At 40.1% G+C, this 27,143-nt stretch overlaps 1 protein-coding gene across 1 annotated transcript in view; it reads right to left on the reverse strand.

Annotated features, from left to right (window-relative positions):
• The window catches only part of CTNNA3 (catenin alpha 3), a 909,177-nt gene that overhangs the window by 678,328 nt on the left and 203,706 nt on the right, over positions 1-27,143 (reverse strand). The window contains exon 7 of the mRNA XM_077821324.1: positions 13,681-13,884. Coding sequence (XP_077677450.1) covers positions 13,681-13,884 — 204 coding nt within the window. The remainder of the gene's footprint in view (positions 1-13,680; positions 13,885-27,143) is intronic.

A 27,143-nucleotide genomic window follows, 5' to 3' on the forward strand; every position in this document is an offset into this window, starting at 1 on the left:
AACATTTTAAAATTATCAAAATAAAACCAAAACATTTTATTTGACCCAAAATGATTAAAAAAAAAAAAGAAGAAGAAGACACTTCACAATTCACCAGAATTTTGAAAAATTCTGGTTTTGGTTCGTTCCAAAAAACTTTTTTTTTTTTTTGCATTTTTCAAAATAATCAGCAAAACAAAAAAAAACCCTGTTATTTGCCCACCTACAGTCATGAGAAATTCCCAACTGCTATTAGACAGCAGGGACTATGATACTGTTTTCTTCTACCTGAGTGTGGTAAGGAGACTAAAAGCATGTTTCTTGGATGCATACCTTTCTTCTGTTTTCTTTACCTTTATCACTGCAAGATCAGACTATTGCAATATGACAGATATTAGAATATTATGACAGTTACTGCAACTGCCTTCGGTATCTCTGGGCACCATACTGTATGTGTCATTATAGGCCAAAGATTTATGCAAGTCCAGTGGGAAGGTTACCACAGCTCATTCATGAACTAAACATAGTGGGTGGTGATTTAGTTCTTGAGATTCTAACAGCTCCAGTGAAGTACCCAGGAAACAAAAAAGGAGCTTTTGGTATAAGAAGAAGAGCATGAACTGATTCAGGGTCTTCCTTTTGATTCAACAAATGAGCAGGACCTTGGGCCCTAAGGGAACCCCAACCCTTGGGGGAAGACTGGAAAGACTTTGGTCTCCATAAAGACTGATGGGCAATTTCAAGTATATGTGAATTTAAACCTGTTATTTATAGTGTGAATTTAAACCCATTTTTATTTTTTCTCTTTAATGTTTTTTTCCTAAGAATAATATACTTTGCTTTGGAAGAGCTGTGTAGTCACTGTAAAAACACTGTTATTGTCCCAGGAGAAAAAACAATGAAGAGGCTGTCCTCTAGGCAGATTAGCTTGCTGGGGATATCAGTGTATGATAGGTAGGGTTGCCAGGTGTATCGTTGAAAAGGGACCCTGGCAGTTCTGGTCAGCACTGCCAACCTGGCCATTAAAAGTCAGGTCAGCAGTGCTGCAGGGCTAAGGCAAGCTAGTCCCGACCTGTCCTGGCACCACGCTGTGCCCCGGAAGCGGCCAGAAGGTCCAGCTCCTAGGCGGGGAGGCCATGGGGCTCCGCGCATTGCCCACGTCCCAAGCACCGGCTCCGCACTCCCATTGGCCAGCAACCACAGCCCGCCTAGGAGCCAAACCTGCTGGCCGCTTCCGGAATGCAGTGTGGAGTCAGGAGAGGTAGGGACTAGCTGCTGACCAGGAGCCACCCAAGGTAAGCCCATGCCCCAACTCCTGCCCCAGCCTTGAGCCCCACCCCCAAACCTGCACCTCAGGTGCCCCCTCCTGCACCTCAAAACCTCATCCCTAGCCCCACCCCAGAGAGTGCACCCCCAGCTGGAGCCCTCAGCCCCCCACACCTCAATCCCCTGCCCCAGCCCAGACCCCGCACCCCCTCCTTCACCCCAACCCCTGCTTCAATACACAACCCCCTCCCACACTCCAAATCCCTTGGCCACACACCCCAGCAGGAGCCCCCTCCTGCACCCCAAACCCCTCATCTCCAGCCCCCACCCCAGAGCCCTCACACCTTCCCACACCCCAACTCCATGCCCGAGCCCGGAGCTCCTTCCTATACCCTGAGCCCCTCATTTCTGGCCCCACCCCAGAGCCCGCACCCCTAGTTGCAGCCCTCACCCCCTCCCACACCCCAACCTCCTGCCCCAGTCCAGTGAAAGTGAGTGAGGGCGGGGGAGAGCGAGCCACCAAGGGAGGGGGGATGTAGTGAGCAGGGGCAGGGCCTCGCAGAAGGGGCGGGGCTAGGATGGTTGGTTTTGTGCTATTAGAAATTTGGCAACCCTAATGACAGGGAACTCTGTAGCCTTAAAAACCCTGGTCAGGAGAGGGAGAGACACAGGTCTCCGCCCAAGAGACCTTGGCTGGGAGTCTGAAATCTTAAGTGTCCAAGGACCCTGGAGGGAGAACACAGATGCAGTTACCCCTGAAACTGACAGTTTTACCTTAAGGACAATCCAGACACTCAACATGGTACAGAAGGCAGCATCCATTTGTAAAATGGTGATTCTGTACAAGTCTGACATCAGTGCTCCAGAATCTGCATTGGCTACTTGTTCGTTTTCAGGTGTTTCAAATATTGTTTCTGACCTGCTACATTGAATAATGCCCTAAATGGCTTTCAGTAGTGGTTTCTAGTAGCGTGCTAAGTGATGTGTTTATCATCACATAAGAGAGAGCTACTGCTGGTAGGGCATTCTTGATGAGGTACCTTAGGCTGTGGAATTCATACTCACTCTTGATCTGAAACCGTCCAGTTTTGTTGACCTTTAGGGATGTTACAATGCTCACCTATTTGAGCATGTATTTGGGGAAAGTAGGTGGTGGCAGTGGGAGAGGAGGGTGAAGAGCGGCTATGGATATTTATTTGGGGATTAAGGTTTTTCAGGAGCAGATGTGGGGATATTTTGGTTTTGTACATTTCATTCTTTTGTGTGGGGAAAAGTTGTTGATTTTCTACTGTTGTTTAGGTCTTAGTTTGCTTTTAGTTGTTGTAATTTTCTGTCAATAGTCCCCAAAGCCTGGGATAAGTGTTCTTTCTACTTTTATATATAAATGTGAAAAAGTATTAAACACAGTAAATATCTTATCTAACCTGAAACAGAAAGGGAAATTTAGAGAGAGAGACAGATAGACAGACAGATGGACAGCCACAAACAGAAGGTATGTCTATGGTATGGAGACAAGAAAAAAAACCCCAAAAGGATACAAGCTCCAGTGTTAAGCTTACAAGCAGTTATTAGAAATGGCAAATTAATATGAGAAAACTGGCTACAATCTATGAAGTCCTTAAAAACAGAAATAGGAAAAAATCAATTAAAATGAATGCACTATTGACATTACATTCCAGATTTTTTTTAAATGTCATTTATTGACATTAATTTTGTATGAACCGTGGAAAAAATCCTTGTGGATTAAAAAGCAAACTAGATGTTTAGTCAAGGAACACTTCTAATATTTATTTGTGACATTTGGTTGTCATAGAATTTATTCTACCTTGCAGAGACAGAAAACGCCACTTCATTGAAGGGTTACTGGAAAAAAATAGTGTTTAGCTGCCTAATACATTTCAAGCACTGTTAGGTATACCAGATACAAATTATTGACTATTGTACTGAATCAGCTTCTCTAAATCCATGAGCTGCCCATCACCCTACATTATTTCAATGTGATCCTCAAGTAAGCATCCGATTAATGCTGAAGTGAGTTGGCTCAGAACTAATAAATGAAGAACAGGGCTTAAGAAGAGAAAATCTTTAATTATCTTTCTCCAGCTCATGTGCTTAGCTCCCAGATTATTGCAAGTCTATAAAGCTAAATAAACCAAGTAAATTTAGCTGCAGCTTGTTTTTCAACTCTAAATCTACTAATGAATTTCAGGGTTCAACTTCTGTCTTAACATACTAAATAAATTATTTTCCTGAACATTTCATAACAAAAATACACATTAAAGCTAAATCTCTGATAAAAATGACAATGCAATAATAATTCTCAGTTCCACTAATTTTGTATATGAAATGTAAGACAATCCACTGCAAGATTATTTAAAGTCAAACCAAATAGCGCTGCACCAATATCTGACACCACTGTAAAACCACACAACTTCTGTATAAATGCTAATACAAAATGCTATCTAGCGATGCTAGTTTTTTGGGGACAGTTACCTATGATACCATGGCAACAAAGCAAAAAAACATAAATAAAAACATGAGCTAATTCTCACCATCCACCACACACTTACAGTCGTATAGCTTACACTTCCATTTATCTGACCCTTGAATGAGTCTAGGAACAACACTTTTGTTTGGAGGAGAGACAGTGTTGAGGGAACACAAATCAAAAGAGATAATTTGACTTTTCTACACTATAACATGTCTGTTTCTAGAGCATGAGAACACAAACCACAATTGCAATCTTTGTTTGCAGACTCTCCTCTAATGAGACTGTCACAACACTAACATAGAAATCTTTATCATCTTGGATTAAATTCAGTAAGAGAAGTCGCTCAGTAGTTTAAGTCCCGAGTTGTAACCAGTAGCTTGAAATGTTTAATATTCCAAAAGGTTTCACGTCAAATGGGTAACTTTGAGAAGGACAAAGCTGGAACAAAGTTACATTCAAATTATGAAATGCCATGCATACCTATTGCACTATATAAGTCATAAATCCTTCACTATAAAGAAATTCTGAGAGTCAAAGGTGCAAGCACTACTACTGAGTCAACCATCTCATAATAATGCCATTGTGCTTGAAGGATCACCTAACTGAAATTTTTTTAAATCCATTTTACTTATTTTAGAAGATCAACAAATGGTTCACAGCTCTACAGCTGTAGCTAGGACAATATGGAAGAATGTTTCTCCCCCCTTCCGAACACCCACAAAAAATGGCACTGGCCAAATGCATTGCTCCCTTTTTGGATACCATCCTCAACTGCTGGCTGTAAAATATAACAGAAATGCAAGTTGTTGATTTCATATATTATTAGAACAAAATGACTGGAAGGTTTGTTCTACAATAAGCTTTGATTTATAAAACAAATGCGAATTTGGTTCAATGTGATTTCTCTTTATTATTGGAATCATCTTTTCCTTTTTGGCAGAGATTTTGATATTTCATTCTCCATTTCTGATATGGCAGTGTGGATTTCTTAACTTATTTCTTCTCACATGATTTTAACCACAGGCCATTTACCAGCAGACAAGTGGCTCCTGGAAGTAGGGCTCCAAATAGCTAACATATAGGACAATTCAAAGGTGGAGTGTGGGAGTATTCTCTCAAACATGCAGCACTTGAGAGAAAGACAACATGTTCCTTTATGTGAAATAGGCATCAACCAAATTTTCAATTAGGATCAGATTCCACAGGATGTCCAGTCCCACCGAATGAGGGTAAGTTGCATTAGCGATGCTGGGAGCCAGAATCGGTCCAGAAATACTTGGCTTAGGCTCGTTGCCCAGATGGTCTTTGACTCTGGGGAAATTAGGCAGATCTCCTCAACAAATTTATTTTTAAAAGAAAGTGGGAGCAGCCAGTAAGGACAAATCAAACAGTCTTCTTTTCACAGTCATTAGGACTTTTGGATCTTGGTTTTCTTTGGTTATAATTCAATAAGGTTGTGACCTTTTAGTTATTTCATACTGGAGTAATCACTGGCGTACGCACTTGACAATGAGATACATATCATATAATAGCTCAATGTAGCAGTTAAATAGTTGGACACCATAATATATAACTTCATACAGCTGCAATGATCTTTGATTGTACCGTAAGTGACTGATACAGATTTCTTTTTACCCTAGAATAAAGCCACACTGATAGCATGCTAAACACAGCAACACAAAGACATTCACAAAAGTGCAGATCTCTGTCAATACACTCAGAGTCTCTAATTGATCAGCTGAATTACCAGTTATGCAGAGACTGGGAGTCATTCAATTACATAGATAATTTCAGTAGAAGTCATAATCAAACATGATTTTGGAGAAAAACCAATAGATCTGGGCTCCCTAAGCAAATAGTTTCAGGATCGAAAAAAAAATGGGCAAGGGATACACGGGCTTCACATATTACAAACAGCAATTAATGTAGACAGCAGTGAAATGAGGACACACATATGTATGGAATTAAATGGCAGGCCACAATTTTTATTAAACTTTAACTAAGGGGAGGTGTGCTACATGCCCACCACCCATATTCTCTTATTCCAGACATTTAATTGGTTCCAGTGGGGAAGTTGCAGGGCTCCTTACCATATAACCTGTAACTCAGGGTAGGCTCTCCTCAGAGAGAGCAGAAGGATAGGGGATGCCACAAGGTCTGACCTCGGTCATAGAATCATAGAATCATAGAATCATAGAATATCAGGGTTGGAAGGGACCCCTGAAGGTCATCTAGTCCAACCCCCTGCTCGAAGCAGGACCAATTCCCAGTTAAATCATCCCAGCCAGGGCTTTGTCAAGCCTGACCTTAAAAACTTCCAAGGAAGGAGATTCCACCACCTCCCTAGGCAACGCATTCCAGTGTTTCACCACCCTCTTAGTGAAAAAGTTTTTCCTAATATCCAATCTAAACCTCCCCCACTGCAACTTGAAGCCATTACTCCTCGTTCTGTCATCTGCTACCATTGAGAACAGTCTAGAGCCATCCTCTTTGGAACCCCCTTTCAGGTAGTTGAAAGCAGCTATCAAATCCCCCCTCATTCTTCTCTTCTGCAGGCTAAACAATCCCAGCTCCCTCAGCCTCTCCTCATAAGTCATGTGTTCTAGACCCCTAATCATTTTTGTTGCCCTTCGCTGGACTCTCTCCAATTTATCCACATCCTTCTTGTAGTGTGGGGCCCAAAACTGGACACAGTACTCCAGATGAGGCCTCACCAATGTCGAATAGAGGGGGACGATCACGTCCCTCGATCTGCTCGCTATGCCCCTACGTATACGGTCCACGAAGGCCACAGGGTCTCAGCCTAACCCACGAGCCCAAGGCCCATCACAAAAATCCCAGGCCTCTTACCTTTGGGGACAGTTAGTTTTATTCTCTTAACCCATTGGAAACTGGCTGCAAGTTGAGACAAATAAACTCCTCAAACAGGTACCTCAGTTAAGTACTAAACACATTCCTACTTAACCCATTGTGGCTTGAAGGTGTTGCAAGGAAGGTGAAAAGCTCTCTGGCCATCTGCCAGTTGGCCCATGGGAGAAAAGATTCCTTTCCATCCCCCAAATAGGCAACTGGCTAGACCCGCAGCATCTGTCAGGCCAGATTCCTATTCCTAGTTTGGAGGGGTAGCATAGGCTGCTGGAAGTGAACCAAACTAGGCTCCACATGGCCCCTGCACTGGGTTAAATCCTGGGAGTTGGGGAATCAGTACCCCTCTTCTCCAGCCGGTCAATGGGTGCCAGAGACTCCCGGGGGGGGGAGGGGGAGGGAGAAGCTGTCTAGTGTCCCTTAGCACAGTGGCTTTCAACCCTTCCAAACTACTGTACCACTTTCAGGAGTCTGATTTGTTTTGTGTACCCCCAAGTTTCACTTTATTTAAAAACTAATTCCTTACAAAATCTGACATAAAAATACAAGTGTCACAGCACACTATTACTGAAAAATTGCTTACTTTCTCATTTTTACCATATAATTTTAAAATAAATCAAACGGAATACAAATATTGTACTTACATTTCAGTGTATAGCATATAGAGCAGTATAAACAAGTCATTGCCTGTATGAAATTTTAGTTTGTACTGACTTTGCTAGTTCTTTTTATGTAGCCTGTTGTAAAACTAGTAAAATATCTAGATGAGTTGATGTACCTTCTGAAAGACATCTGCATACCCCCAGGGGTATGTGTACTGCCTTAGTGAGTGTCTCCCTCCCTTGCTGCTGGGACTGTCCCTTTTCACCACTGGCCCCATCAAGTTCCCCCCACCAGTTGAGGCAGGTGAGTGGTATTTACCAACCTCTGCCAGCAATAAGACACGTTTGTATCTGAGACAATAGTAAAATTTGAACAATGGAGCATCTGTGATATCTCAGATGCCAGTTGGTGGTGACAGTGAGCTCCTGCAAGGGTAACATTTTATGCACGTCACCATTGCAGCTTTGCATAGAGGAGAAAACAAACGCATACTACTTGCGTACAGGCAGTGAAATAAAAAGGGTGTTTGTTAAATACCCAGGAAAACTTGTCCACTGAGGAAAAATAAACCCCAAATATATTTGAGCAGATTAAAGACCAGTGTTTATACACAAGAACATTTGTTTCCCCTACCACCACCAATCACCCTCCCTCCCCCCCCACAAAACCAATGCAGCATAAGGAATGGTGAACGTTCCGTCTCCTGAATAGCCCAAATTCTGTGTGAGCCTATGAATGGGTTGATGTGTTTGCTCAGTGTGCTTTTAAGCCAGTACAGCAGGAAAAAGCAGCCTGTCTGATTCTAGTGCTGTACACATGGGGAATAATAAAACGATTCAGAAAATTGCTGAACATATATTCTAGCAGGTGTCAGTCCAAAGCAATATATACTGGACTGCATTGCTCCATAACATCTGAGTCTTAAAATCCTCCCAGTGTGGTGGGGAGGAAAGATAACACAAACAGATACTTCCTGTTTTAATTTACAGGGGGGAAAAGTCCTGATATCAGAATACGGACAGTTGTGAAGAGAAACTATAATATCCAGAGCTTGCCAGTCTTGATTCTAATGAATCCAACCAGTCTGTCTGATCACATTTTAATGTTACTGCCTCTCCCAGGAAAAGTGCTCTAGAATATGGCTGTAAAACCATAAAACAGAAGAAGATTAAAGGAGTCTTTAGAGAGATGCAGGATGTAAACATTATTGTGAAGAATTATACTAGATATAAAACAGCTACAGATCTTTTTCATATCTAGTACAATTATTAATTAAGTTTGCTTAATATTTGATTCATGCAATACTACATCTGTCATAAGAGATTAATTTTTTTTTCCTTATTTTGAGTTTATAGAGTTCCAATCATTTTCACATTCAAGCTATCTTAAAGGTAAAGCCAGCCCATTTCTATAGCAAGTATAACATATGAATTAATAAAGGATAATACCCCCAAAAGATGCAAGTGTATATAGTAGATAAGCTCAAATATTAGATTCATTGCACCACTATGATTACAATCCAAAATGGTCTCTCCTCTCTACCCAGGGAAGTGGTAAAACTTCCTTCAGCAAGAAATCATAAAGCACAGATATTATGAAACCTGAAGTGTCTATATGTTCCTCAGCTCTAATGGTAAGAGTGGCAATAAAATACCTCACAAAATGTTATCAATCACTGGAAGTATGGATATAAATACAAAAAGTAGCCTCTGTGCAGAGATAGAGGGCCACTTCCTGAGCTAAGGCTGAGGAATGCTCCACACAGCTCAGGAGAGTCTTCCAATTCACAAGTCAGAACACAACAAAAGCATGATCAGCCTAAAAATCATGACTTTTCTTTTAAAATAAATCGTGTCTGTTTTGTTTTAGAACTCCACCTCCCCAGCCCTGGTTTGTATCCAACAATCCCACATTGAAAACAGAACCCTACATACATACAAGACCAGCACACAAATACGCAGGCCCCAACTCCCCTGCACACCCGCACTCTAATTCTCTCACACCCTGGCCCTCCATATCACTGCAGACCCTCCACTGCATGCCTGCTCCTTGACTCCCCTTCCTCTACTCCCCACACCCTATTCCACCCCTAGCCGGAACCAACAGCCACACTCTCCTCTTCTAAAACCCTGAAACTGAGTCCAGCTTCCAAAGAGCAGGCAAGATTGTTTGTATGGGCTGTTAAACACTCTCCTTGCTAGATGGTGATGGAGGGATGAGGCTACTACCACCAAGCTCAGGATGGGCTGGCCCTGCTATTCTTGCCTGCTCCAGGGCTCTGCCCTGCTCAGCGTGCACAGGAATACTCGGCTACTGCTGAGACCTATGGCACAAGCAGTACACCAACCTCTAATGGCTGAGGGGGAACTGTAGGCTACTCACTCAAAACTTATTGTGTTGCCTACAGTTTGAGAGATCACAGCATCCCCCAGAATTGCGATACACCACCGCCTCAAGTGTTAGCAACATTGGGGTGGCTTCAGATCCTCTGCATGTTCCCATGATCCTAAGGGTTGTCCTGGTATTGGCAATTTAAACCTCAGATTAACTTAGGCTTTGGGAAAAAATCCTCTCCAAATTTAGAAATCATTTTAAATATATAGATATTTCCCATCAACTCAGTGGCTCCCATCACTCTACCTAGCAACCCAATACCTCCCCATCACAATTACCCAGGCATTCAACATCAAGAAAAAACCTGTGAAGAAAGAGAGGCCTTTTAAGATGCTCCAAAAGTCAATAAAAATTACAAAGGGACAGACACACAATATTCTGACCAAGAACAGATGCCCAATAATCCAACAGGCATAAGGAGTTGAGAAGCTAACAAGACCCAAAACTTGGCAAACTAGGTGTACTCCCCTAATCAAGACATCAGATATTATACCTCTAGTGGTTTATTCCAATCTACTGTACACAACATTATTTCCTTCATGCCTAGGTAAAGTATTAGCCAAAACGCCTGTCTCAGGTAGGCTGAGGGAAAATTACTTAAATGCACCATCCCAGTTTAATGAAGAGACACACAAACCTGGGTGTCACCTTCATAATGAAGACAGTGTAACCCACAATGCTCCACTAAAACCAACACGGATGCTTGATCTTCATTCACCACTATTATCACTATTGACCAAAAGCACAAGTGCTGTCTCTGTACCATAACTGGGGCTAAAACAAGACTGACAGATCAAGGAAATCTTAGGCTTCTTGATACAGTTGTGTCAATAACTTTCCATTGCAAAAAGAGATTAGAGACAGGCTGATAGTTTGACATTAACATAAATTAAGTGATTGAGTCTTAAAGTAGGCTTAACAATTGCTTATGTAACCACACTGATGTCATATGACACTCAGGATATGTCTACACAGCAATTAAACACCCAGCGCTTACCTGGGTCAGCTGAATCTGGTTCAGGTTGCAGGGCTGGGAGGATCCAAGAGTCCAGGGTCCCAAAGTTCAGGCTGCAGCCCGACCCAAAATGTCTACACCACAATTTTACAGACCCACAGCCCAAGCCCCAGAAGTCCAAGTTAGCTGACACAGGGCAGTGGTGGGTGTTTAACAGCTGTGTAGACATACCCTCAGTCCCCATTTCGTGGTGGCCCTGCTATAGCTATGGCTAACAGACCCCACTGCAGCAGACTTATCAACCTCTATCTCTGGCCAAGCCATGACAAGAGGGAGACAGAGTGCCACAATGAGCGACTTACATTTCCTTAGGAGAAACCTGCCCCTTTCCTTACCCCAAAAGTCCTCCAAAAATGGAACCAATATTTCCTCTCTGGACTTCACCAGCCAAGCAGAATATAGGCACAAATTAATATCTCTTTTTACTATATTTCCATGATAGCTGCTGGCTCAATTTCTAAATTTAAACAGCATCATCTTTATTCCTGAGTCAATTAAGGTGAAATAGCGTCAATGATAGATGCAAAGTATGGATTAGTTCTAAGAAATGGAATATAATGGCATCAGAACAAGACGAATGAAGGCAGCTTTCCAAATTCTGCAATCAAAATAAAAAGACAACATCTTGCAAGAAAGTAAAGGGATTTCAATTTGAATATTGGGAAATAAAGGTAAGTACAATAGATTGAAAGATGTGTGTCTTTCATTCTAATCAGTTAATTAATTTCCCCACCTGCAGCAGAACTGCCTCTGCCTTTTTTTTTTTTTTTGAAGTTGTGATTAAACTGTACAAAATTATTCCCTTCTTGTGGAAAAATATAGGCATTACTTCTGTAGGATTACAATGCTAAACAAGATGTCGTTTTTACAATACAATTCTGCAGCAAACTTTACAGAAATAAGCCCCTATCCAGCAATGATATCTGCAGTGACAGATCCTTCTGCCATAAAACCCTACTGAAATCAAAGTATCAGGAATCAGTGGGGCTCTGCACAGGCACACAAGTCTCTTCACCAAGAGCTCCTTGCCACACTTGCATTTTACTATGTGAGAACAGACAAAAGGGACCATAATAATTTGAATAAGAGGCTTCTTCTATCATCACATCCAGTAACAACAACAGGTCTCAACATAATTTCTGCAATAATGTTGAAAAGAATAATAAAACACTGACAGAATTTTTCTTATATTTTTATATTTAAACAACTCACTGAAGAATTATCTACAATAAATCACAAATGCACTCTAAGCTGTTTTAAGAGGGATCACAAATGTTTTAAGATTACTTTAAATCTTTTGTGCATGTAACAATGATTACAGTTCAAATTGAGCTTAAGTAACAAATATTTTATTTCTTACTCATGTTCAGAAAGTATTGCCAGAGAGGCTTACAATTCACTGTAGATTCAGACAAATTAATGCTGACGGTGAAAAGAATCAGAACTAAAAGTATCTTTATAGATTTCAAGCCTGAAATACCAAGTTGAGTTCACAGACATTAATTTAAGATTGCTGTAGATTTTCTCTAACTATAATAAATGACTAGAGGAAGAGATCAGCAGGTATAATCTCTGTGAGACTAATACACACCTGGGAATACAAAGATTTTCTTAAAGTTCTCTACTTTATTATCCTGAGCTTAAACACACACACATACACACTACAGAATGGCCTTGGATATGTCGACTAGCAGTACCTACAAAAAAGAAAAGAATTTCAGCTCCCATAAGGAGAAACAAATAGCTGTATTACACAATTATCCCCTCAATGGACTGTGTCAGATGCATCACCTCAAATGCATCTCTTATCATCTTAGATAAGATCAGTGTGTCTACTGAAAATGATGATTATGTTTCCAGAAGAAACCCATGATGTTAATACACTGTCCCCATATTAATGATATCTGTCCTACCAACTTTATTTTTTGTGTCTGGCAGTGCACTTAGCTATGTGTCAAACTAGTTACTTAGATCTAAAAATCATTTTTTAAAAAAAAGTTATAAAAACTATCACTTTTTCAAAGATTTATCACAGACACATTATAAAGCATGCCAGGCAATCAGATTTCTGGATTTACTCAACATTCCATGCCCTACAATTTTGCATTTAGAGGATCTCACCTTGTACAGTTTGTTGTTCTTATACTGATCAGTTATGACTGCCTGAATGTTTATGTTAAGAATACATGGAAATGGATTACTCAGATTTTAACACAATATAAAACAAGACTTCATAAAATTTGCTGCTTATTGTAGAAATAAGTATAAAATCCCAGAATCCCAGTCCTCAAATTCTAAGAGACAATCAGGAAGTAAAATTATAAAGAAAGTCCCCAGCATTCAAAGAAACTTAGTATCTCTGAGACACCTACCGCACAGATAAAGTAACTTACATATCCCTCAGTTTGTGATATAGGATATTTCACAGTTTGCCTAGGACAGGATAAATCTTGCTCATTTTGAAGATGAATAGTTGGCTTTCCCTTAGCGTACCGATGGAGCTGAGCTACACTGATTTTTCATTTCAGTGGCTAAACCAAAAAAATCTCAGGGGGGAAAAATTGTTTCAGGACAACCCGAAACAGGATTTTTTTTTGTTTTATTTTATTCATTTTGTTTCATTGTCAAGTGTTTTTTTACTCTCTCTCTCTCTCCTTTGTTTTAAATGCATAGGGGTAAACTTCTATACAAAATGTCATTTCAAAATGGAAAGTCAAACATTGTGTTTGGAAAACATCCATTTGGGAAGGGGGAGGAAGTGCAGGCCAACTAGTCACGGAACTAACCCTATTTCACGAGTAGTTTCAGTCTACCCGAAACTGCATTTTTTGATGAATAAACTATTCATCCAAAAAAATGTATCCAGCTTTGTGTACCACGTACGTGTATGATAACTACTACTTTTGGCACTTTAATAAATACACAAGTAGCCTGAATTATTGAAACTACAGTAAAAGGTCAAAAGGCACCGGTGATTACCAGGCTAGTTATACATAATGCATGGCAATGTAGAAAATGTGCTTTGAAGCACACACAAAAAAACAAAAGGAAAGAACTGGTCACTTACATTATTCATGTATTCAGACAGAAGATCTTGGAGAGCTTGGCGGATGGCGTTGCACTCTGTGATTATTTGTTCTCGATGAAAGTCACGCGTGCAGGAAGAGTCAGCTAACAGTGCTGCCCCACTGATAATCCCTTCCAAACGTTTCTCTAGTGATGGCCTTATTTTTTCTTCATTCATTGTAAGTGGATCCAATATGATTAAACTCTAGAAAAAAATTAGAAAAAATGTCCATGATTTGGTCTTCTCTTGCCTGGCTAAGTGTAATATTCTATTTTCCAGTCTTCCCTCTTACCACTTCTTTGCCGTTCAAGTATATCCAAAATAATATGCTCAAGGCATCTTCCCTTTCCACCACTCTAACTATACCTACCTTGCCCTCAATATTTTCATTGACATCAAAATTCAAGATCTTCATCCTCACCTTTTGGATCATAAAATCACTCCCACTCCTACATTACTGCTATTGTTTCCTCCCCTCAAATAGCATTTCACCCTATTCTAGGTACTTATATGACCCCAATCCCTGTGATGTTTGAGCACATCACACACAATACTTAACGTTTTTATCCAAACCTCTGTGAGGTAAGGAAGTGCTAAAATCCCCATTTTACAAACGGGAAGCTGAGGCACAGAGAGACTAAGTGACTTGCCCAAGGCCACATCAGAAGTCTGTAGTGGAGCAGGGTAGTGAATCCAGCCTCTTGAGTCTCATGCCAAGCCCTAATCACTAGATCATCCTTCCTCTGGGAGTTTTGCCACTGACTTAAATGGAGCAGGATTTCACCCTTTGTCTACCTAACTCCTCTCTCCCTTCAATTCCTTCCCTGAAACACCTTTCAGTAGGGCCATAAGTCTTCCACTTCCTTCCCCTCCCCTTTCCTGAACTGTTCCTCCACATGATGTGTTTGTCTTGTCTACTTTAGATTGTAAACTCTCAAAAGCTAGAAATTGCCTGTGTACATTTATAGTACTATAAAACAATGCTATTATTTAATACTTAGTATCCTTCTACAATATGTTTTGCCTGGGCACAAGATTTTATATTAGTGGATTTTTTTTTTCCATTTCAAAGCCTGGGGTTATTCAAAACCTCCCACGACTGAGCTCTCAGAGATCTGGGTCTCCTCTGAATATAAAAAAGAAGCCAGCAGAGCTTGCCCACAGCTGAAAGATGCCATCTTGGATCATGTGAATGGGTTCTGCTGATATTAGAACACAATACTAACTACTGACGTAATGTATCTGGATTTTAGTAATGCTTTTGACATAAGCAAAGTGGAAAATGTGTTCTAGATAAGCTGGATTCACAACTTGTTGAAAGACCATATTTAAAGAGTAGTTACCAATGGTTTGCTGTCAAAGGGGGGGGGGGAGGGGAGAAGAGTGCCTGGGGGGTCCTGAGGGGTTAGTCTGGGTTCAATACTATTCAATATTTTCATTAATGACTTGGAAAATTGAGTAGAGAGTATGCTCATAAAATGTGCAGATAATACCAAGCAGGGAGGGTTTGCTAGCACTTTGGAAGACAGTATTAGAATTCAAAATGACTTTGACAAACTGGATATTTGATCTGAAATCACCAAGATGAAATCCAATAAAGACAAGAGCAAACTACTATTTTTAGGAAGGAAAAAAAGTCAAATGCACAACTACAAAATGTGGAATAAACGGCTAGGCAGTAGTATTGCTGAAAAGGATCTTGGGGTTTTAGTGGATCAGAAATTGAATGAGAATCAAAAAATATGATGCAGTTGCAAAAAAAGGTAATATCACTCTGAGGCATATTAATAGGAACATTGAATGCAAGACACAGGAGGTAGTCCTGCTCCACTCAGCCCTGGTGAGGCATTGGCTGGAGTACTATGTCCAGTTCTGGACACCACACTTTAGGAAAGATGTGGAGAAATTGGAGAGAGAGGCCAGAGGAGAGCAACAGAAATACATAACAGATTTAGAAAAACCTGATTTATGAGGAAAGGTTAAAAAACCTGGCACGTTTAGCCTGGAGAAAAGATAAGTCTTCAAATATGTTAAGGGCTGTTATAAAGAAGACTGTGATCAATTGTTCTCCATGTCCAATGAAGGTAAGACAAGAAGTAACGGGCAAGGCAGATTTAGGTTTGATATTATGAAAAGCTTTCTAACTATAAAGATAGTTAAGCACTGGAACGGGCTTCCAAGATTGATCGCAGAATCCCCTTCATTTGATATTTTTAAGAACAGGTTAGACAAACACCTGTCAGGGATAGCCTAGTAGACTTGTTCTGCCTCGGTGCTAGGGGTCAACTAGAGGACCTCTCAAGGTCCATTCCAGCCCTACATTTCTGTGATTCTGTGGGGCCAAAAAAGCAGCATTGCCACTTCAAGAGGCTGAATGGGCAAGCTGCAAAATATTAGCCTGTATTATTATTCCTTATTTTTGTTCAACATTAGTCTTTTGGGGATGCTGGTAGCCTCTTACCATCTAAGGCTAAACTGAGTACCATGTTTAAAACAAAAGAACTACTATAAAAAAAACTAAAAAGAGTACAGTAGAAGCTGAAGCCAAAGTAAGTAAAATTGGTCTCCCTCCCAAATCAAGGAAATTAAGTCCAGACCCCTACTAAGAGCTTGAGCTCCTTAATCAAATTTGGTGTTTGAAAGGGGAAGTCATTACCTGTACTTATCCAACATGAGTAGTCCACTTTTTACAGACTTTTAAAGGTGGCCTATAAAAAGGGAAAGATAATTGGGCTTCTTTTGGTATTTAACAAAGTCATGGAAGATTGTCATTTTTTCTGCTTATGTTTTACATTAGAAATTCATGTCCTGTCTTGACTGGAGAATTCTAAGAGTGGAGAAATAGTGACACGGTGGCATCAGAAGATATAAGTGTAAACTACTGAGACGAGACAGGTGTTTAGTCAGTCATTTTAAAACTCATTAACACCTAACTTCAATAACTAATGAATGATTTAGAGAAAGAAAGTCTGATACCGATTCTCTTATTCATTGAAAACATAGGAATGCTGAGTTACTTTTAGAAAGCTAGGAGATCCTCTAGCAAAACCAGGGAAAACTAGACTTAATTTTCTAAATATTTATAAGCGGGGAGGAGAGCAAGAAAACAACATTAGGTCCTCTTTATGCAACTTTTAAAAGAGTACCAGTATAATATTTTTAAAAACTGTTTTGCAGATCTCCTTAAATACAAATGTATTTTTCATCTAAACTGGAATTCTGACCAGTCTAGGTCTTCCGCTTCTCACTGCACTAAAGTGACAATGGACCTGACATTTCCCACAGCACAGAAATAGTGTAATATTCCAAATATGCTTAAAGCACTAAAGCTCAAGCTCAAATATCATGCTCTAGTACGCTCAAGTTGCTCGAGAACTCTCATGGACTTGTGCCAATTCAGCTTTATCCTTACTATTCATTAGCAGATATGAAATTTACCGAGCATGACCCCTCTATAACCTCAATACATAAAACAACTTGTATAAAACAGGTAGTGCTTTCTGCAAGTCCTACAGGCTGCACTTTTCAGGGCCGTGGTATGTAGTTTATGTTCTGCTCGCCACCTGGAAATGAGAGCACATCACCCCAAGTCCTCAAATCCTCATTGGTGTCCTGTTCATTTCAAGGGTGCTAGGTAGCACAGATCAGGACCAGAGTAGGGTGTGTACACAGAGGCAGATCAAAGCTAACTGGCACTCTTGTATATTTGAGCAACAGAGGAGCTCTTTTCCTCACCTCTCCCTCCCATGATATCATCACAGAAGCTTCAAAAATTTCAGAGAACCATTATCCCCCAAACACAGATACACACACAGAGATCGAAATTCTGAATGTTAATTTTAATTTTTGGAAAGACTATCAATATTACACTATCAATATTTGCAACAGTCAAGGTGAAGACCACATATTCAAAACTGTCAAAAAAGTGGTTACTGATATTGTATAGTTTCTGAGAATAGGGCCTAGAAAGTTACAACGTCTGAAGTTAGATTTAACAATTTGTTTCAGTAGGAGACAGGATACAATGATGAATGGTATGATTTTAGTAGGTTTTATATGCATCCAATAGAGGCTGTTCAGTTAACTTGGAAAGTGCCAACTATGTAACTTTAGTTGGTTTTTAAAATCAGTGTCCTTCTGTTTAAACATACATACATAATATGGTCAGAAACGCGCATACACATATGTGGTAAGGAATAAGACGCAATATTCTATGATGAGGGAAAACCAATGTTGTGTATCCAATGGCCAAAAATATTCCTAATGAGCTAATTTTCTTCTCATATTTTAATCCTCACTGCAGCCCTTAATTATTTCCTAATTAAAAGAGAAAACAGAACTAAAGGTGCTTTCTTTCTTGAGGGCTACATTTTTAAAAAATGTATTCATCCTTCCCTGAACTAGGAAAGGCTATTCCCAAAGCCTTAAAAAAAATCAGGTTTCACACCGAGAGTTTCAGTATCTGGCCTGGTTCAGTCTCAGCACACGAGGTTTAATTCATCCAGCGTCACATGGAGCGTGCCTGTAGCTTTCAGCATTTAAATGGTCTGGATAACAATTCTAGCACGCTGTTCTCAACTTCACCGTCTGACCATCTTGGTTTGAGCTGATAAATTAACAGTTCTAATTCACAGACTTCAGCCTTATTAGCACATAAGGCTCCCACTCTTTCAGAACCACCTGATTTAACAAACTCAGGAAAGCTGTTTTTATAGGTTTCAGAGTAACAGCCGTGTTAGTCTGTATTCGCAAAAAGAAAAGGAGGACTTGTGGCACCTTAGAGACTAACCAATTTATTTGAGCATGAGCTTTCGAAAAGCTTATGCTCACGAAAGCTTATGCTCAAATAAATTGGTTAGTCTCTAAGGTGCCACAAGTCCTCCTTTTCTTTTTGTTTTTATATGGCCTTTCCACTGTCCTGACTGGACCAGACTCTACTTTCCTCACCAAGCCTCACCTGGTTTTTCAGAGTTAAATCAAGACAATTAGTTTCTACTTATCCTGGCTAATTGTTATGGCAATTTCAACTAATGACCCGGTATCAGTACTCCACACCTCTGGAACTCATTTAATTCCCAAAGAAAGTGAAAAGGAACTAGATCAGGAAAATGCTACAACATAACCAGACAAAGGTGGGGGAAGAGAACAAAGTACTACATTTGTATCCATTTACTCACTCAGTCATACCTGCATGAACACAAGAGTTTTATAACCTACAGAAACTTCTTCAAGAGCAAAAAACCTCCCCTAACTTCACAAAAGCCCCAGACCACTCTAGCACACAGTCTGAATTGCCAGTCAGCATCTTTGCTGCAATCCAAAGTGGGAATGCAGCACAACACATTGGCAGTAGACCAAGACAGCAAAGTGGAATGCTAAAACCCATGAGGATTCTGATCTTGAAAATAACCTCTTTAAATCCCAGCTTTGGTCGCAAAAATTTCAACTATGGAAAAGTACAGAGCCCTGCAAAAAAATTTCACAAGAACATACATCTTGGGGAACATGCAGAGGCTTGACGCATCCATGGGAATGCCCAGTACCTCTGATCTACTCTCTGCATTTTCTCCCACTAGGCTTTTAACAATTTGCTGCTTGCTCTTGTGCCAAGCTCTCCCAACTCCAATGTAGTAGTGGAGGTTTACAGTTTGGAATATGTATAAAATATTAATGTTGTCAGCATTATTCTATGAAGGGAAATTCCTTCAGCTTTAGAAAGAAATTATAGCATGAACAAGAGCATACATACAAAATGGGAAATGACTGTTTAGGAAGGAGTACTGCAGAAAGGGATCTGGAGATCACAGGGGATGAAAACAAGCAAAATATGACTCAGCAATGTAACACTGTGGCAAAAAAAAAAAAGGAAACATAATTCTTGGATGTATTAGCAGGAGTGGCATACGCAAGACACGAGAAGTAATTCTTCCACTCTACTCCGCACTGATTAGGCCTCAACTGGAGTACCATGTCCAGTTCTGGGCACCATATTTCAGGAAAGTTGTGGACAAATTGGAGAAAGTCCAGAGGAGAACAACAAAAATTATTCAAGGTCTAGAAAACATGACCTGTGAGGGAAGTTCGAAAAGAATATGTTTGTTTAGTCAGGAGAAGAGAAGACTGAGGGTGGACATAATAACAATTTTCAAGTACATAAAAGGTTGTTACAAGGAAGAGGGAGAACAATTGTTATCCTTAATCTCTGGGGATAGGACAAGAAGCAATGGGCTTAAATTGCAGCAAGGGCTGTTAAGGTTGGACATCAGGAAAAACGTACTGTCAGGGTGGTTAAGCACTGGCATAAATTGCCTAGGGAAGTTGTGGAATCTCCATTATTGGAGATTTTTAAGAGCAGGTTAGACAAACACCTGACAGGGATGGTCTAGATAATGCTTAGTCCTGCCTTGAGGGCAGAGGACTGGAATAGAAGACCTCTCAAGGTCCCTTCCAGTCCTATGATTCTATGATTCACCAAAATCAGCTATATTTAATGCAGTGACAACAGTTAAGTATCATTCTACTTTTGAGAAAATCGAGGAAATGTACTATAACTAATTGAATTTATATGGTAAGAAGTGTCATGAGGGACCCTAGAATGCAGAGGAAACTAACCTTTCAGCAGTTACACTACAGACCGTGTGAATGAAAAATTTAAAAAGCAGAAGTGAGATCTGTGTTTTTCTGCATCACAGATGTTTAATCACTGCCTTATCTTACTCTGATTGCTTATGTAGGCATTGCCTACCACAGCATGAGAGAGAAAAGAAAAAACATATACTTTAATAACTAGCAGACTAATAAGGGTTTTGCAAATTGCATACACAATTAGTAAATAATGTTCAAGTATTTACTGATTTATTAACATATAGAGGTAATTCACTTATAACAAATAGTTGATTTCCAACTAATATATACTGAAACATTCAATTGTGAAATACAATTTTGCTAGGGCAACATTTGCACTACCATTTGAATAATTCAGAGAACCCTACCTTCATTAGTCTGGGAACCTTCCTTCCAGGTTGGGAAACACTGCTTTTGCCCCTCTTAGGAAGTGAGACTAGGAGAAGCCTATACCTCCCCTCTACAAGGGTTTGGCAGATTTGTGGAATCCAACACTCCTCTCTTATTTTCTAAGTGAGTTAAGTATTAGAGAAGTCAGGAAGACTGACTAGCCCTGGAACACAGTGACCTACAGTGAAAGTGAGAAAAAGGTCTGGTGCCTTTAAATAACAAAGCTATTCTCCCTTCCCATGGTGGTATAGCTAGCAAATAGGAAGACCTCTGGCCTGCAAACTATTGATTAAGTGATCTACAGTAAGGGGGAGAGTAAGCAACCTTGAATGCAGGGGACTTTGTGTGGACAGTGGGAAGAAAAGGTTTAGTGGCTCCTTCAAGTCAGCCAAACTACTTGTTGGGACCTTCTTTTGGTAGATGTCCAGTGCAGGTACTCATTCCACAGAAGATTCGGTTCCCTGATAAACCAGAATTGCAACCCCTAAGGAAGCATGATTGTGGCTCCCTATGTCAGGGAGATAAGTTCCCCCATCCCAGCTCCCCTTATCCCTCAAACAAGGGGAGGGCAGTGGGACCCCAGCAACTGGCTGGAACTGGAAGGGGAGGGCTGAAGGCAGCCTTCCGAAATAGGTGGAAACAACTGAGGAACACCTAGACCTGCACTGTACAACTTGTTACCTAGTATTACCCAGCTGAGTTAATAAAGCTGCAGCCTAATTAAACCATATCCCTCTGTCTTGTCTTTCTTACTGCATGGCTGGGACAATGGGGTGCCTTTAAATAACAAAGCTTTCCCCTCTTCCCATACAGATACAGAAAGCAAATAGGAAGACTTCTGGCCTGCAAACTATTAAGCTAGTTATTTGATGGGTGAAGCTCTGTTTGTATTATGTACTGTATTGCTTTTTTGGAGGGTGAACTTAATCTGCCTTTTTGTTATTTTAGATTCTCTCTAATATGAATAATTGCACTGGCACTTTATTTTTCTTTTCCACAATAGTGTCAAGTCTCCTGGACTATTCTCAGTGGATGCCCCAGATTCCTCAAAACTGCATCTGCTCTTTCCCACGATACCTTTACAATGGAATGAGCACATGGGGCTGAAATCGTGACTCGACTAAAATCAATGGAAAAACTTCCATTGACTTCATTGAGCCAGAATTTCACCCTGAGACTTCAGTCACGGCCTCCGATATTGTCTAGAAAATTTTGCAACAGAACTAAATCAAGAACTCTCCAACTAAATGTTGAACAGTCGAACTGTTCCAAATTTTGTAATAAATCATTAAGTCCTCTGAACAGATAGCTACCTTACTTGCCATGAAAACACTAAAGAACTTTAAGCAAGTGGAAACTCATAAACCTTTCTACTTCTTGCTAACCATCATGAACTGGGTCAAATCTGGGGGGTTGATTATGTCACATGTCAAATGGAAAATAGTATATATTGCAACTAGCAAAAGCTGTATGTTCATGTACGTGGTGTGATCAGGCCAGATGGCTACAGGAGAGTGACAGAAGGCAGATATATTAGCCCCAGGTTAAGTAGGTCCCTTTTCCCTGGGTAAGGTAACAGGGAAGGTTCCAGAACAATCAAGAACTTTCTGGAAACAATTAAGGCAGACAGCCTGATTAGAACACCTGCAGCCAATCAAGAAGCTGCTAGAATCAATTAAGGCAGGCTAATCAGGACACCTGGGTTTTAAAAAGGAGCTCACTTCAGTTTGTGGTGTGTGCAAGGAGCTGGGAGCAAGCAGCTGAGAGTGAGAAGGCGTACTAGTGGAAGACTGAGAAGTACAAGCATTATCAGACATCAGGAGGAAGGTCCTGTGGAGAGAATAAAGAAGGTATTGGGAGGAGGCCCTGGGAAAGTAGCCCAGGAGTTGTAGCTGTCACACAGCTGTTACAGGAGCCACTGTAGACAGCTGCAATCCACAGGGCCCTGGGCTGGAACCCGGAGTAGAGGGCAGGCCTGGGTTCCCCCATCCCTCCATCCCCCACCTCCCTACTTGATACCGGAGGAGTTGACCTGGACTGTGAGTTCCACAGAGGGGAAGGTCTCTGGCCTGTTCCCCGATCCACTAGGTGGATCAGCAGAGACTGCGGGGATTGTTCTTCTTCCTTTCCCCATGCTGGCCAGTGATGAGGCTAACTGAGTGAACGGCAGATTTGAGCCACGAAAGTGGCCAAACTGAGGGCTGCCGTGAACCTCTGAGGCATTAAAATTCGCCAATAAGCACAGGACCCACCAAGGCAGACGAGGAACTTTGTCAAAATGGCTAAAAAAGTGTATATGATATGTGGATATGTGGGGCAGAGGATGATTACTTTTCAGAAGCCAGAGGAGACTGCCCCACATTAGCTAGTACTATTTTTGATGAGAAAACTTCACAATCCTATTAACAATTTGCCAGTCAGATGGAGTTATTCTTGTCAATAAGAGTAATCAGTAATAATTTACTAGTTCTGGTCTGAGTTTTCAGTCTGTTACTTTCTCTCTGTGAAATGAAACTGCTGTGATCCCCACCAATGTACAGGTGCTGGCTCATAAATACAGCCACAATCAATTGTTGATGATGATCTATCTGCAAAACTAGCATATGCCAGTTCACTAGATTATGATACATTTGGAGAAGGATGCAGGCGAAAGTACTTGCTGGTGAGGAATTTCTCCAAAATCTTTTTTCATGTTCTCTTCTTTTGTTTCTGTCCTTTTGCTCTTTGGCTCTATTGAGAGGTAAATACTATATTATCACTATAACTTGATATAGTAATTTTAAAGTAGCACAGCTGGGTGCAGTAAGCACCGAAATAACAGTTCAGAGATACTATAGCATATTGGTCTACTTAATATGTCAATCTCTACATTTACAAAAACATATTTCCCTGAAAGTTAATAAGTCTAAACTAACTTTTGATAAAAGTTACTGCTTACCAAAAGAGCTGTAAAGAAGTACTGTATAAAATTAACCTTTAAATACAGAATCCAGAAATGTGGTCAAAACAAAGAAGCTGTAGAGTATCCTAAGTATTCAAAGCGTTTATTCAGCTAAGTGCAAATCTTCTATGGCTCTTCTAAGCATGGATAACAGTCAGCACCACAATAGCCAAAAGATGACAAAAAGTCAAAAATAGAAACTAATCTCATTGAGTGCTGCAGTTTCCTTATATTGTTTGTGCATGTAAATGTACAATTCCACATAGGCCTCAAGCAGGCAAAGGTGTTTAAACTGGAGAAGTACTTTTGTATTTATGAAAAAAGGTAGTGTGATATAGTCAAGGGAGGTCTAGTTAATTCTTTGCATAAAGAGTTTATGACATGGAACTTCTGACAATACTGCCTCAATGCTATTTGATCATTTTCTTAATTATAATAAGTAATGTTGTAAATATTTTTCAAACTTCAGTGCCTAAAACAAAGCACTTAAATAAAAGTGACCTGATTTTCAGGAGTAATAAGCACCCACATCTCCTATTGTCTTTAAGGAATGTTGGTTACCCACTGTGACAGATCATACAATCGCACACAATGTATTTAGGGACCATATTGTATTACGCTTGTGAATGATTTATGTATGATTGTGTTCTACTCCATGCAGGAGGGGTTACCACAGCTCCCACAGGACTTAAACATGCTGGGAGGTGATTAAAGTCAATCACTGAAACTAAACAGCTCCAGAGCGGTACCACCCCATGGAGTGGTGTGCAGATACTGGTTCCAGGTGTTTGCCTGCCAACTGCAATATCTCAACTCCTACAACATCATGATACCTAAATGGGCTTCAGACCTGGGATGGCTTGACACAGAGAAAACATTGCTACTGCTGCCATTGCTACTTTCTCCAGTGCACTGACAGAGGCTAAGCTGCAGAATGGCCTGGCAACGTGCTCAGAGAGTAAACCAATCGGGCCAAATGCTCATAGAGAAGCAACTTGAAAGTATGTGGGAAACAGAAGGGATTCCTTCTCATAGAAGACCTATTAAGTTCCGGTTATGTAACGATATCTAAACGACCTGATGATCCGTATCATACATGAATGAATGGCTACAACATTCACTTATAAATCAAGAATTTATACATTGGGCAATAACAAACAAAAGAAGTGACTCACTCAAAGGGATTCTGGTTGTGGTTTTAATTCTTCCAATAATTTAATCAGATATATATGCTCTCTTCAACAGCGTAGAGGGGCTCAAAAGAACAGGAAATATTCCCAGTCAGGTGTAAGACAAAGGATACATAATGGACTGTTTTTTCCTTAATCAATTCAGAGGTAGTGAAAGGTAGAAGAGTCAACATAAATGAACCAGAACCTACAAAAGTAGACAGATTGAGCAGCTACAGTACAGATTTGCTAATGTGTCTCGCCTGAATGTCTTTTTCTGCTACTGAATTAATGCAGTGAGCAGTAAGCAAAACAAGTTTCAAAAGAAAATGAGTATTTAAATTGGATGGCTAGGCCCAAATTCCCTGCTTCATTGAGCTTCTGCTCCATGCAAAAGAAAGATTGGCACAATGTGAAAGCTGGCTACAGCATCCTGAGGTTCTGAGCAGATTTGTGCCATCCTGAGCCCTGGTGTACATTCAAGCTGCCTTTGGGCTTCTCTAATTTTTGCCATCTGGGTGTGGTCTCATGCCAGTTGCACTGCACTCTGGCCACACCCTACATGCTGAGGCCAAGTGGGGGCTGACAAGGCTGGCTCAGGAAACAGACATAGTGGCTCTGCAACAGCTGTGAGCTCCCCTACACTCTGGTGATGCAAAGGCCCTGAGAATGCATCGAAGAATCTGGCCCTGCATGTTATTTTAATACAGTTTTCAACATGTAATTATTAGGAATGTCAATTAATCACAGTTATCTCTCACGATTAACTCAGAAAAATTAATTGCGATTAATTGCACTTACAGCAATAGAATACCAATTTAAATTTATTAAATATTTTTGGATGTTCTTCTACATTTTCAATATTGATATCAATTACAACACAGAATACAAAATGTACAGTGCTCACTTTATATTATTTTTATTACAAATATATGCACTGTAAAAATGATAAACAAAAGTAATAGTATTTTTCAGTTCACTTCATACAAGTACTGAAGTGCAATCTCTTCATCGTGAAAGTGTAACTTACAAATGCAGATTTTTTTTTGGTTACATAACTGCACTCAAAAACAAAACAATGTAAAACTTTAGAGCCTACAAGTCCACTCAGTCCTACTTCGTATTCTGCCAATCACTAAGACATACAAGATTGTTTACATTGACAGGAGATACTGCTTCTTACTTACAATGTCACCTGAAAGTGAGAATAGGTGTTCGCATGGCACTCTTGCAGCCGGTTTTGCAAGGTATTTACATGCCAGATATGCTAAACATTTGTATGCCCCTTCATGCTTCAGCCACAATTCCAGAGGACATGCTTCCATACTGATGATGGTCATTAAAAAAAGAATGTGTCAATTAAATTTGTGACTGAACTCCTTGTGGGGGGGGTGTATGTCTCCTGCTCTGTTTTACCCACATTCTGCATATATTTCATGTTATAGCAGTCTCAGATGATGACCCAGCACATGTTCGTTTTAAGAACACTTTCACAGCAGATTTGACAAAACGCAAAGGTACCAAAGTGAGATTTCTAAAAATAGCTATAGCACTTAACCCAAGGTTTAAGAATCTGAAGTGTGGTCGAAAATCTGAGATGGACGAGGTGTGGTGCATGCTTTTAGATGTCTTAAAAGAGCAACACTCTGATGCAGAAACTACAGAACCTGAACCACCAAAAAAGAAAATCAATCATCTGCTGGTAGCATCTGACTCAGATAATGAAAATGAACATGCGTTGGTCCGCACTGCTTTGGATCGTTATCAAGTAGAACCTGTCATCAGCATGGACGCATGTCCTCTGGAATGGTTGTTGAAGCATGAAGGGACATATGAATTTTTAGCGCATCTGGCATGCAAATATCTTGCAACGCCAGCCACAACAGTGCCATGCAAACGCTTATTCTCACTTTCAGGTGACATTATAAACAAGAAACAGGCAGCATTATCTCCTGCAAATTGTAACCAACCTTGTTTGTCGGAGTTTTTGGCTGACCAAGATGTAGGACTGAGTGGACTTGTAGGCTCTAAAATTTTACATTGTTTTATTTTTAAATGCAGGGCTTTTTGTACATAATTCTACATTTGGAAGTTCAATTTTCATGATAAAGAGATTGCACTACAGTACTTGTATGAGTTGAACTGAAAAATACTTTTTTTGGTTTTTTTACAGTGCAAATATTTATAATCAAAATAAATATAAAGTGAGCATTGTACATTTTGTATTCTGTGTTGTAATTGAAATAAATATATTTGAAAATGTAGTAAACATCCAAAAATATTTAAAATAAATAGTATTCTATTGTTGTTTAACAGCATAATTAATCACGTGATTAATC

The sequence above is a fragment of the Eretmochelys imbricata genome, chromosome 7 (assembly GCF_965152235.1).
Source record: "Eretmochelys imbricata isolate rEreImb1 chromosome 7, rEreImb1.hap1, whole genome shotgun sequence".
NCBI classification, from domain to species: domain Eukaryota; kingdom Metazoa; phylum Chordata; order Testudines; family Cheloniidae; genus Eretmochelys; species Eretmochelys imbricata.